Source organism: Bidens hawaiensis, unplaced genomic scaffold (assembly GCF_021521415.1).
Source record: "Bidens hawaiensis isolate Kalapana, Puna unplaced genomic scaffold, B.hawaiensis_p1.1 tig00006990_1, whole genome shotgun sequence".
NCBI classification, from domain to species: Eukaryota; Viridiplantae; Streptophyta; class Magnoliopsida; order Asterales; family Asteraceae; genus Bidens; species Bidens hawaiensis.
The window spans coordinates 22,820-33,837 of NW_027491479.1; the positions used below are offsets into that span (position 1 = coordinate 22,820).

At 39.4% G+C, this 11,018-nt stretch overlaps 1 protein-coding gene across 1 annotated transcript; it reads left to right on the forward strand.

Moving 5' to 3' along the window:
* Positions 1–4,472: 4,472 nt before the first annotated feature.
* On the forward strand, positions 4,473–10,360 carry LOC143634060 (uncharacterized). Its single transcript, XM_077102239.1, has 7 exons — positions 4,473–4,535; positions 5,182–5,358; positions 5,994–6,117; positions 6,187–6,387; positions 8,675–8,766; positions 9,389–10,138; positions 10,233–10,360. The coding sequence occupies exons 1-7, from the start codon at positions 4,473–4,475 to the stop codon at positions 10,314–10,316; spliced, it is 1,491 nt and encodes a 496-aa protein (XP_076958354.1). The 3' UTR covers positions 10,317–10,360.
* The last annotated feature ends 658 nt before the right edge of the window (positions 10,361–11,018 follow it).

Genomic DNA, 11,018 nt, shown 5'->3' on the forward strand with positions numbered 1-11,018 from the left:
AAGAAGACTATTACAGTGATCATTTTACACGTTATGTGGCTCATAAGAAACGCAATGAACAACAAATTATTCAACAACATAATGAAAAATTAATAGCCAACACATACTTTTAGATTTAAATAAGAACAATCGAGTAACACGAATGAATTATGGTTTTGGAAGAGCAAGGTGCTAGTAACATGATAAAAACTAGAGAAAACAGAGAGATCAATTTTAATCGTCAATCTTAGAGACTACCGTTACAAACATAACACGTACACACACAATTCAAATAATAAATCCCATAAACAACGGACATGGTCATAAAATGGTCGGGTTATATAACACATTGCAATTTTTTTTATGACAGGTGAAAAATGATCCCCTAATTTTGGTAGACCGTGCGTAGTGAGACGTTATACCTACTCAAAAAGCCCCCATAGCGTTGGGAGCACCGCCCCGGGCGCTATAAGTTGTTTTGGGGTTGGTGTCACTTCCCACAAAGTGTTGAATGTGGGGAAGAAGCTTATTTTTGATTGGTGGGTTGGTTTAGTTGTATTATTTTTAATAATAACGTATGCGCATTATTTTCGGTTATGTTATTTCTGTACAACATATTTCTCTCTGTACAAGTTACCTTTTTCTCTCCGTACAATTCCCAGCCGTTCCCAAACGTTCACATCGTCAAGCGTCTCCGGCCGTATCACCGGTAGAGCTCCCCGCACCAGGTAAGTCTCTCTCTTCTCCACCCCTATCTTACCTCCATCACAGTTCTTCACAAAAAACCACCTTTTATGACCGCTTGAAAACCGAAGGAGCGAGCCAACGGGACTCTAAGACGGCCGGCAATTTTTACGTAAAGCTACTTTCAAGCTACCAGGGAGTCGTTTTTGGTCAGGGACTGTAAGACAGCCGGCGACTTTTACGCACACCATCGTAACAATTTTCTCCGTACGTCAACAACGGTAATAACACCTGCAACATACCGACGCCGGAAACGGTAATCCGCAACTCTCCGCACGTCCAACAACGGTTAAGTGTCCAACCAAGTAACGGTGACCTGCAACTCTCCGACCAGGTAACGGTGACCCGGTAACTAAATCTTTCTAAATTTAAAGCCTAAAATTTAAAACTGCAAGCCTAAAATAGTATTTTGGTTTGATAAAGTTTTAATAAAATCTACCCACTTTGATTAACATAAACTCCCAATATTATTTATTAACACATATTTACCACTTAGGGGGTCGTTGTGTTTTTGGGTGTGACATTTGACGTGTGACCTACATCTTTTGTGGCCATTGCTTGGCATTGTGTGATTAGTGACAATCATAGACCGTAGAAGCCATGATTTTTACTTGAGACCATGCCCGGAAAGGAGGGGTGTAGGTAAGGAAAAAGGTAGGGGACATACATTGCGTTTGGTTTCCTGGAATGTAGGAACTCTAAGTGATAAGTTGTTAGAGCTGGTAGATGTGCTTAAAAGGTGTATGGTCCAGATAGCATGCCTTCAGGAGACTAGATGGAAAGGGCATAAAGGGGCTGAGTGTAACGGATACAAATTGTTGTACTCGGGGTCTGATGGAGCTAAGAATGGTGTAGGGTTCGTGGCTAAGGAAATACACAATAGTGTGATGGAGGTGATAAGGCATAATGATAGGATTATGGTGTTAAGACTAGTCCTAGGTGAGGAAGTAGTGACAGTAGTTTGCGCTTACGCACCACATGTTGGACTAGGAAATCGGGAAAAAAAAGATTTTTGGGATCGCTTAGACGCGGTGGTAAGGGCCATACCTAGGGATGAGAGGATGTGCATAGGAGGTGATTTTAATGGTCATATCGGTAAGGATAACGAGGGTTTCCAAGCCGTCCACGGGGGTTTTGGGTTTGGTGATAGGAATGAATCTGGCACAGATCTCCTGGATTTTGCAGTAGCCCATGACCTAGGTATTTTAAACTCGTTCTTTAAGAAAAGATAATCACATTTGATTACATTTAGAAGCGGGGGACGAAACACACAGATCACTACATATTGATGAGGCAATGAGACCGACGTTGGTGGAGGGATTGTAAGGTGATACCAGGGGAGACGGTTGTGGCTCAACACCGATTGCTGGTGACAGATATAAACTTTAGATATAAGTTAATTGAGCGAGAGAGAAAGGGTACACATAGGATTTGATGGGGAAATCTAAAGGACGACAAGCTGTCACTATTTAAGGATAAGCTTATCTCGATGACCTTGGGCAGAGCAGAAGAGGACTCATGTCAGATGTGGGAAGCAATGGCGAAAAAAATTACCCAAGTAGCGAAGGACACTCTCGGGATTACGACTGGAAAGACGGGGAGGCATAAGGAGACGTGGTGGTGGAATGAGGTCGTCCAAGAAAAGATACGGGACAAACAAGGAAGTTTTAGGGAGCTTATGAGGTGCACGAATGAGGAAGAGCGAGTGGGATTGAAGGAGTCATACAAAAAGGCTAAAAGGGAGGCGAAGAAGGCAGTGTCGGAGGCAAAGAACACTGCCTATAAACGAATGTATGAACATTTAGAAACACAAGAGGGGGAACATGATATGTTCAAGATTGCCAAGGCAAGGGAGCATAGAAGGAAAGACCTAGGGGCTGTGAAGTAAAGGGTGAGGATGGGCAGGTACTAGTTAAAGAGCAGGACATCAGATTAAGATGGAAAATCAATTTTCAGAACCTTTTCAATAGTGAGAGGGCCTACCAAGAAGAAAACGACAACACACGCCTACGACGACAACAACAGAATAATTGCTTACGCCGACGTATTACGCAGGAAGAGGTGAGGAATGCACTAAGGAGGATGGAAAGGGCTAAGGCAGTTGGCCAGACAACATACCTATCGAGGTGTGGAAGTGCCTAGGGGAGGAAGGAGTTTTGTGGTTAACTACTATATTCAATAGTATCTTCAAGTCCGGTAAGAAGCCAGATCAATGGTGGAGCAGCGTCGTAGTACATATTTATAAGAATAAAGGAGACGCCCAATGTTGTGGGAACTACAGAGGCATCAAACTACTAAGTCATATTATGAAGCTATGGGAAAGAGTTATAGAGACTAGAATTAGACGGGAAACCCAGGTTACAGTGAACCAATTTGGTTTCATGCCTGGGCGGTCCACTACAGAGGCAATACACCTCCTAAGAAGACTCATGGAAAAGTATAGGGAGAAGAATCGTGATCTACATATGGTGTTCATTGACCTAGAAAAGGCGTACGATAATGTGCCACGTCGACTGCGTTGGGATAGCCTTGAGGGCATAGGGGTCCAATGGAAATATATAGAGATGATTATGGATATGTATGCCAACACTACAACAAGTGTCCGTGCGCCCTTGGGGGATACTGACTTATTCCCGGTAGAGGTAGGCCTTCATTAGGGCTCAGCACTGAGCATTTTCCTTTTCGCAATAATCTTGGACGAGTTGTCAAAGTCAATTCAGGAGACAGTCCCTTGGTGCATGATGTTCGCAGACGATATTGTCTTAGTGGCCGAGAGAAAACAAGATCTGAAAACATGAGGTTAGAGGAGTGGCGAGCATTTCTAGAAAATAAAGGTTTAAGGATTAGTCGCTCAAAGACTGAGTATATCCATTGTAACTTTAGCGGGATAAACGATGACGTGGAGATCCAAATCACCATCGAAAACCAAGTGGTTCCGCGGGTAACGAAGTTTAAATATCTAGGATCGTTTGTCCAGAGTGACGGGAAAATAGATTATGACGTGGCCCACCGTGTCCAAGTTGGATGGAGTAAATGGAGGGCAGCTACAGGAGTTTTGTGCGACAAGAGATTCCCAAACAGGCTAAAGGGTAAATTTTATAGGGTCGCGGTTAGACCGGCGATGTTATATGGAACAGACTGCTGGGCCATCAAGAAGTCACATGAGCGTAAGCTAGAGGTTGCAGATATGAGAATGTTAAGGTGGATGTGTGGGCACACACGATTGGACCGGATAAGAAATGATGTATTTCGAGAGAGATTAGGGGTTGTTAACATTTCAGATAAGATAAGAGAGGGGAGATTGAGATGGTTTGGACATGTTAAGAGAAGAGAGACGACGGCTCCTGTCCGATCTGTAGAAACTATTAGTATAGAGGGGAGGAGGGATAGAGGACGTCCCAAATTAACTTGGGCCGAGAGGATTAAGCATGATTTGCTAGATTTGCACCTCTCTGAGGACATGGTTGAGGATAGGAATTCTTGGAGACGCATGATTAAGGCTAAGGATTTTTAGGAGAAACGTAGAGTTTTGATTTTATTTCTATCACAAGGGGCGTTTCTTCACCTTTTTTCGAGTGAAAAATGATATATTATTATAATATCCTATCCTCAAATTAGTATTTATAACACATATTTAGTATTAAGTGCTAATATCACTATTATTTATTAATTTTCCATATTTAGTATCACTATTATCACTATAACACATATTAGTATTCATTACTAATATCACTATTATTATTGATCTCATGCATATGGTTTTCGAGCCGGGGGTCTCTCTGGAAGCAACATCTCTATCTTTTGGGATGGAGGTACGGTTTGCTTACATCCCATCCTCCCAGACCCTGTTAACAGTTTTGCTATTGGTGAGATTTATACTGGGTATGGTTGTTGTTGTTGTATTTTTAATAATAATAATGATGAATTAATGATTGGCAGGAGCTCCATCCATAACATTCTTTTTTGTCAGAAAGCCTTTATAGAGATGTGAGGTCACATGACACAAAACGTTTTTATAGATGCTTCATCCACTACGCACATTCTCGTACAAAATACAAAGTATTATTATTATTATTGTTGTTTTTTCCTTTTTATAAACCTTTTGTCTTAAAATAGCAAATAGTAATTTGCGTCTTCGACAAACACAACAAAAGCAAAATCGTAAGCCGAACCTTGACAATCGAATTCAGTAATTGAAATTGAAATTGAATGGCAGAAGAATCAGAGAAGCGATTTCACGCCGTCATGGACAAGCTCTTCCTTCCTTCTTCATCTCCCAATTCCAATTCCAATTCCAATTCCAATTCCAATTCCAATTCCAAATCTACCCCTTCCTCTAGGTACACAATTCCTAGGGTTTATTATTATTATTATTATTATACAAACTAATTCAATGTTAATTTTGTGTCGCTGAATCAATTTAACTTAGGTTTTGTTCTTTTGTTAGTGTCACTGCAGGCATTGCCAGCAAGCAGGAAACGCCCGTATACTGCAGCTGCTACAAAGCTGGATATAGTTGAGTTGAAATCTAAAGGAAGTGCCACCGAGTCGCCTGTGTGCAGACCATGGGATAGAGATGGCTTATTCAAAAGGCTTGCCACATTCAAGTCCATGACATGGTTTGCCAAACCGGAGGTTAGACTCATCTCCTAAATCTCGATTAATCGTATTATTTAACCATAAATAGTACTCATGAATTTAGCCTGCAAACAAACAGAATGACCTCGAACAAGAGCATGGTCGTGCTCTTGTTCGTTCATTTAACTTTAACCGAACAAATACTTTTGTTCATTTCGTTTGTTTAAAAAGTGAACGCAAATGAGCATATTTGAACGAACTTATAAGAAAAAACGTAAAAGAACAAAATTGAACGAACGACCATAAATTAAAATGTTAAGTGATTCATCCAAAAATCCAAAATGCACATCTGAATTAGTTGTTTGCATGCCATAGTGGGCTAACCTATTACATATTTAATTATTTCAGATTGTATAAAGTTGCATGGTTAATGAGTTAAACGAACATAAGCGAACAGACATAAACGAATCAACGAACCACGTGTTCATGTTTACTTTGTTTAATTAAATGAACAAAATTTTTGTTTGTGTTTGTTTGTTTATTAAATAAACAAACTTGCTGCTGAACAATTCACAAACAGTTTGTTGAACGTTTGGTTCGTTTACAGGACTACTTGAATACTACTATGGTGAGTATGAACGATCATAACCGTTTTGCAGTTCTATGAGGTTAATGTTATCTATTTTCATCAGGTAATCAGTGCAATAAATTGTTCAATGAGAGGTTGGATCAATGTTGATATAGACACCATCGCATGTGAATCATGTGGGGCCCGGCTCTTCTTTTCTGCACCATCATCTTGGGCACAACAACAAGGTAATCCTTGATTTTCTTTTATAGCACTATCAGTTTTCTTTTTATAACACTATTTTCTGTGTAATGTAGTTGAGAATGCAGCCTCGGTTTTCAGCTTGAAGCTGAATAATGGACACAAGTTACTTTGCCTGTGGGTTGACAATGCGTGTGATGAAAAACTAGCTCAGTTCCCGCCTGCTTCACCTGTAGATTTGGTTGATAATTACAACAAACGATGTGATTCGTTATTACAACTTTTGGAGCTTCCTGTGGTTTCATCAACTGCCATTAATTACATGTAACATCCTAAAATTTATAATGTTGAATAAAGAAAGTTATGTTAGTGATTTCGCGTTTTAATTATTAATATCGAGTAGGAGCGGGTCATGGACTTGGATTAATTGAGATAGGATAAATGAGAATGGGATTTCAAGGATATAAATACCCCCAAAATCCCAAAATATCTCATTTCTCACCAAACTCCACACACACTCCACACACTCCTCAAAACACACACATACTAACCGATCAAGATTCGAAGCCGAGACCGAGATTTTGTTGATAGATCTGAGTTGGTAAGGTAAGAACAAATCCACCAAAGCTTATATTACTGAAAATGGTTAGGATTTGACGGGTTAACCGAACCCGAAACCCAAACTGCCCAAATCGGACCCCTAAAACGTGGATTTTAGGCCGATTTGATGGTTGGGTTTTGTAGGCGCCGATCATACGATTCCGTGGGTACCAAAATCGAGTTATTTGGCTAAGAAACGAAGGAGTTATGGGCAAACAGATCTGCAGCGCGATAACTTCGCCTGCAAGATTAAGTTCGCCTGATGAACTTCGCCTTCAAGCGTAACTTCGCCTTCAAGCGTAACTTCGCCTAAGGTATAACTTCGCCTGAAGCCAAGTTCGCCTAAGGTTTAACTTCGCCTGAAGCCAAGTTCGCCTAAGGTTTAACTTCGCCTGAAGCCAAGTTCGCCTAAGGTATAACTTCGCCTGAAGCCAAGTTCGCCTAAGGTTTAACTTCGCCTGAAGCCAAGTTCGCCTAAGGTTTAACTTCGCCTGAAGCCAAGTTCGCCTAAGGTTTAACTTCGCCTGAAGTGAAGTTCGTTTATAAAATAAATTAAAAACCTAATGGAAAATGTGTTAAGGCAGTTATCGAAAATAAAATTTTTCCAAGCTGACCTGGCAGCTTAACCCCAGCCAGGGGCTCTGCCCCTTGGACCCCGCTAGGGGCTGCCGCCCCTAGAACCCTGCTGCCAGGGGCGCTGCCCCCGGACCCCCGTTCGTTGTGGGTCATATATAGATAGAAATACAAAACGAGTAGTAGTAGTTAATTGATATGTGTAAATATTATACAGTTAGCCGAGCCCAGTTAAAGAAAGGAATTACGATCAACGGCGAGCGTAACAGGATCCAGGTGAGTTTCTAGCCCCATTCCTTGTTATGTTTTCGGGGCTGTGTGCATACTTGATGTGTTGTTAATACATTTATCCTAAGTGATAAGTGTATGCCATATGTGATATATGTGATATGTATGAATGATTGCTTGATGGTACGTGAACGATCTTCGGATATTGCACGTACTGTCAGGTTGTAACGTTATAAATATGGTAAGTATGATATGTATGAATGATTGCTTGATGGTACGTGAACGATCTTCGGATATTGCACGTACTGTCAGGTTGTAACGTTATAAATATGGCAAGTATGATATGTATGTTTATGTGTATGAACGTAATAAAGTTAATAAAAGAAGGAAATGACGGTTGTATGGTTACGAAAAGGGTACCGAGCCCTAATAATACTCGAGGTATGATGTATGGTTGTATGGTAACGAAGAGGGAATCGAACCCTACTAATATTCGAAAACAAGGGACCAGACCCTAATAATATCTGTGATGTTAGGGACCAGACCCTAATAATATATGTGATGTTAGGGACCAGACCCTAATAATATCTGTGATGTTAGGGACCAGACCCTCATAATATCTGTGATGTTAGGGACCAGACCCTCATAATATCTGTGATGTTAGGGACCAGACCCTTATAATATCTGTGATGTTAGGGACCAGACCCTTATAATATCTGTGAGGTTATAGGGCGAAAGGCTCTTTAAAACGTATGATTATGAATGTAAAGAAAGTATGTAAGTAAGAAAGAAAGTATGTAAGTAAGAATGAAGGCATGAGTACTTATGTGTGTATGAAAGAAAGTTATGAGGTTAAGTACGTATGTAATAAGGTATTGTATGGTATTGTATGATTAACTAGAACTCACTCAGCGTAGCTGACTTTTAGTATGCACGCAGGTGAGTAGGTTGAGACAGCTGGCTTGAGTGGAGGACACATGGCAGAAGACTAAAGCCTGGCATCTGAAGATCTGATATGTTTTATAAGTTATGTTTTGATTTTGAAAGACAAGAGGAATGTTTTAAGACATGATTACGAATTGATATGTAATGTTTTATGAAAGTTTTATATTCCGCGTAAAGTTTTAATTAACTCTGATATATAGAACTGTGTTTATGAGTAAATCCAACACGAAAGTAGGGTTACCGGTGACGGGGCCTTACATTACATGAGTACCCCTTTGCTAGAACATTTTCTTAAATGCACTCCAACTTTGGATGAATCTGAACAAGCTTCTCCTGTTTTGTACTATCAGGTATCACGGCCTTATGCTAATACATGTAGGCCTGTAGCTGACGAACACGAACAGAGTTTGTTTGTGTTTGTTTGGTTAACTTTATCGAACAAACTATCGAACACATGAACAGCTAATGAACGGGTTTTTCGTTCGTGTTCGTTCGCTAAAAAAATGAACATGTTTTTGTTTGCTTATGTTCGTTCGTTACTGTTCATGGATTTTAACGGACAGACGGACATGGCTGAGCTAAAACCAATTGAAAGATAATATAAACAACAATGTGTTGGTTCTAAAAAGTTATTAAAACTAGACTAAATTGTAATTGACCTAAAAGATTTTAACGAATATGTTAGTGAACATAAACACACAAACGTAAACCGACGAGCATAGATAAACGCAAACGATTGAATGTAAACAAATTTAAATGAACGAACGGGACATGCGTTCATGTTCGTTCATTTAAATAAATGAACAAAAATTTTTGTTTGTGCTTGCTCGTTTATTAAATAAACGAACTTCCAGCCGAATGGTTCATTGAACGTTCGGTTCGTTTACTGGCCAAATACGTGTTACAAATCTTGCGTGTGTATATTATTAAGTTGTTAACATGTGTTAAAAACTTATAATTGCAATTTTTCAGGCACAAAAGCTCATAAGCCTATGTGGTTGGGAGCCAAGATTTCTGCCATACATTGTTGATTGCAACGATGCAAATAATGCTATTACTGTATATTCTTCTAAAACTTCTGAGAACATGGAAGAAACCGAAGGTTCTTCTTTTGAGAAACATGATCATTCATCTGTGATTCTAGAATGTAGGCTTTGTGGGGCCCGAGTTGGTCTGTGGACTTTCAAAACGACTCAACGGCCCACAGAATTTGTCAGACTTATTGGACATGCAGAACCTAATAATCATGTTCTAGAACCTTCTCGTGTTGAAAATGGGGAACAGACAAGAAGTATTGGTAATAGTAGTGCCACATCATCGAATAAAAACGTTTTGAGTTTGACAATTGCAGGTGGGCCACCACCAGCCGAGCAGAATTTTCGGCCGACAATATCTTTGCCTGTTGTTGGTCAAAATTTAAGGACCCGTTTTTCATCTGCGTTTGAAACAGTTAGTGGTGATGATCGTAGTTTCACAACTAATAGATTAGTTGAGGTAACTGGAGATAGTGTTTTGAAATCTGCAAGTTCAGGTCAATCTGAAACCGTTGATGAAAAAACAATTGAGTTTGATCCGATAAAGCAGCATAGATATTTTTGTCCTTGGATTTCATCCAATGGGAAGTCGCCACCTGGTTGGAAACAAACTCTATCGGCTCTAGAACGCCAGAAAGAGATTGTTTATTCATCTGAAACAACCCAAGCTTCATCTTCACTAATTGAGGTAACCTAAACGTCGTTTCTTATAAAATAATTTCTGTAAAGTAATTTTTGTGACAATATGTGTAATCTGGTGCTAATTGTTGATTACCGTGCAGGTGGAAGATCCTGTTGGTTCTGTTAAAAAGCTTCTCACGCCTCCATCGGCTAAAAGAAAGAAGTTTACTCATGGTTCGAGTTAAAGAAAAGCCATCATCAGCATTTAACATCAACCAAACGCACGCGATCAAGTAATATCTTTTATTGTTTGGTTAAAACGACTATTAAGTTCCCTTTTAGGATAATCACAACTGTTTGTATCCAGTTTTGAGTTTTTTTTACTATACTTCCCATGCTTAGGAGATAGCTAGAAACATAATTTTTTCAACTGTATTCAAGGTGCTTCAATGGACAAGAAATTTTGAGCTTTTACAGAATCAAAACACATGAAAAAGATTAGCTTGACCACAATGGGTAACAGAGACTTTGAATTGGGTCTATTAGAGCCCCTCTCTGCAACCATTCTACTTTTGTGCTCGTAAAGCCAACCAATGTATCTCAAACCCAACTGGCGTACCATTCATGAACCGTTTAGTGGGTTGTTTGTTTGTATCCGGTTAATTACTGTGTGAACAAACATGAACAAGAGTTTATAGAACTTTGCAACAAAACTTGATATGTAAGATTATTATTAATAGCAGGAGTTATTAAGTTTGGTTTTAATATACGGGTTTGGGTCAAATACAAATGACTTTATCATGAGAAGTATACAAATAACTAGTGTAATTATGTTATCAATAAAAGTAATTATTATTATTCTATAACTTTTGAGCTAGAGTAATTATTATTACACTATTTTATATTTACAACATAATTACTCTACTTCAAAGCTATAATTACTCTAG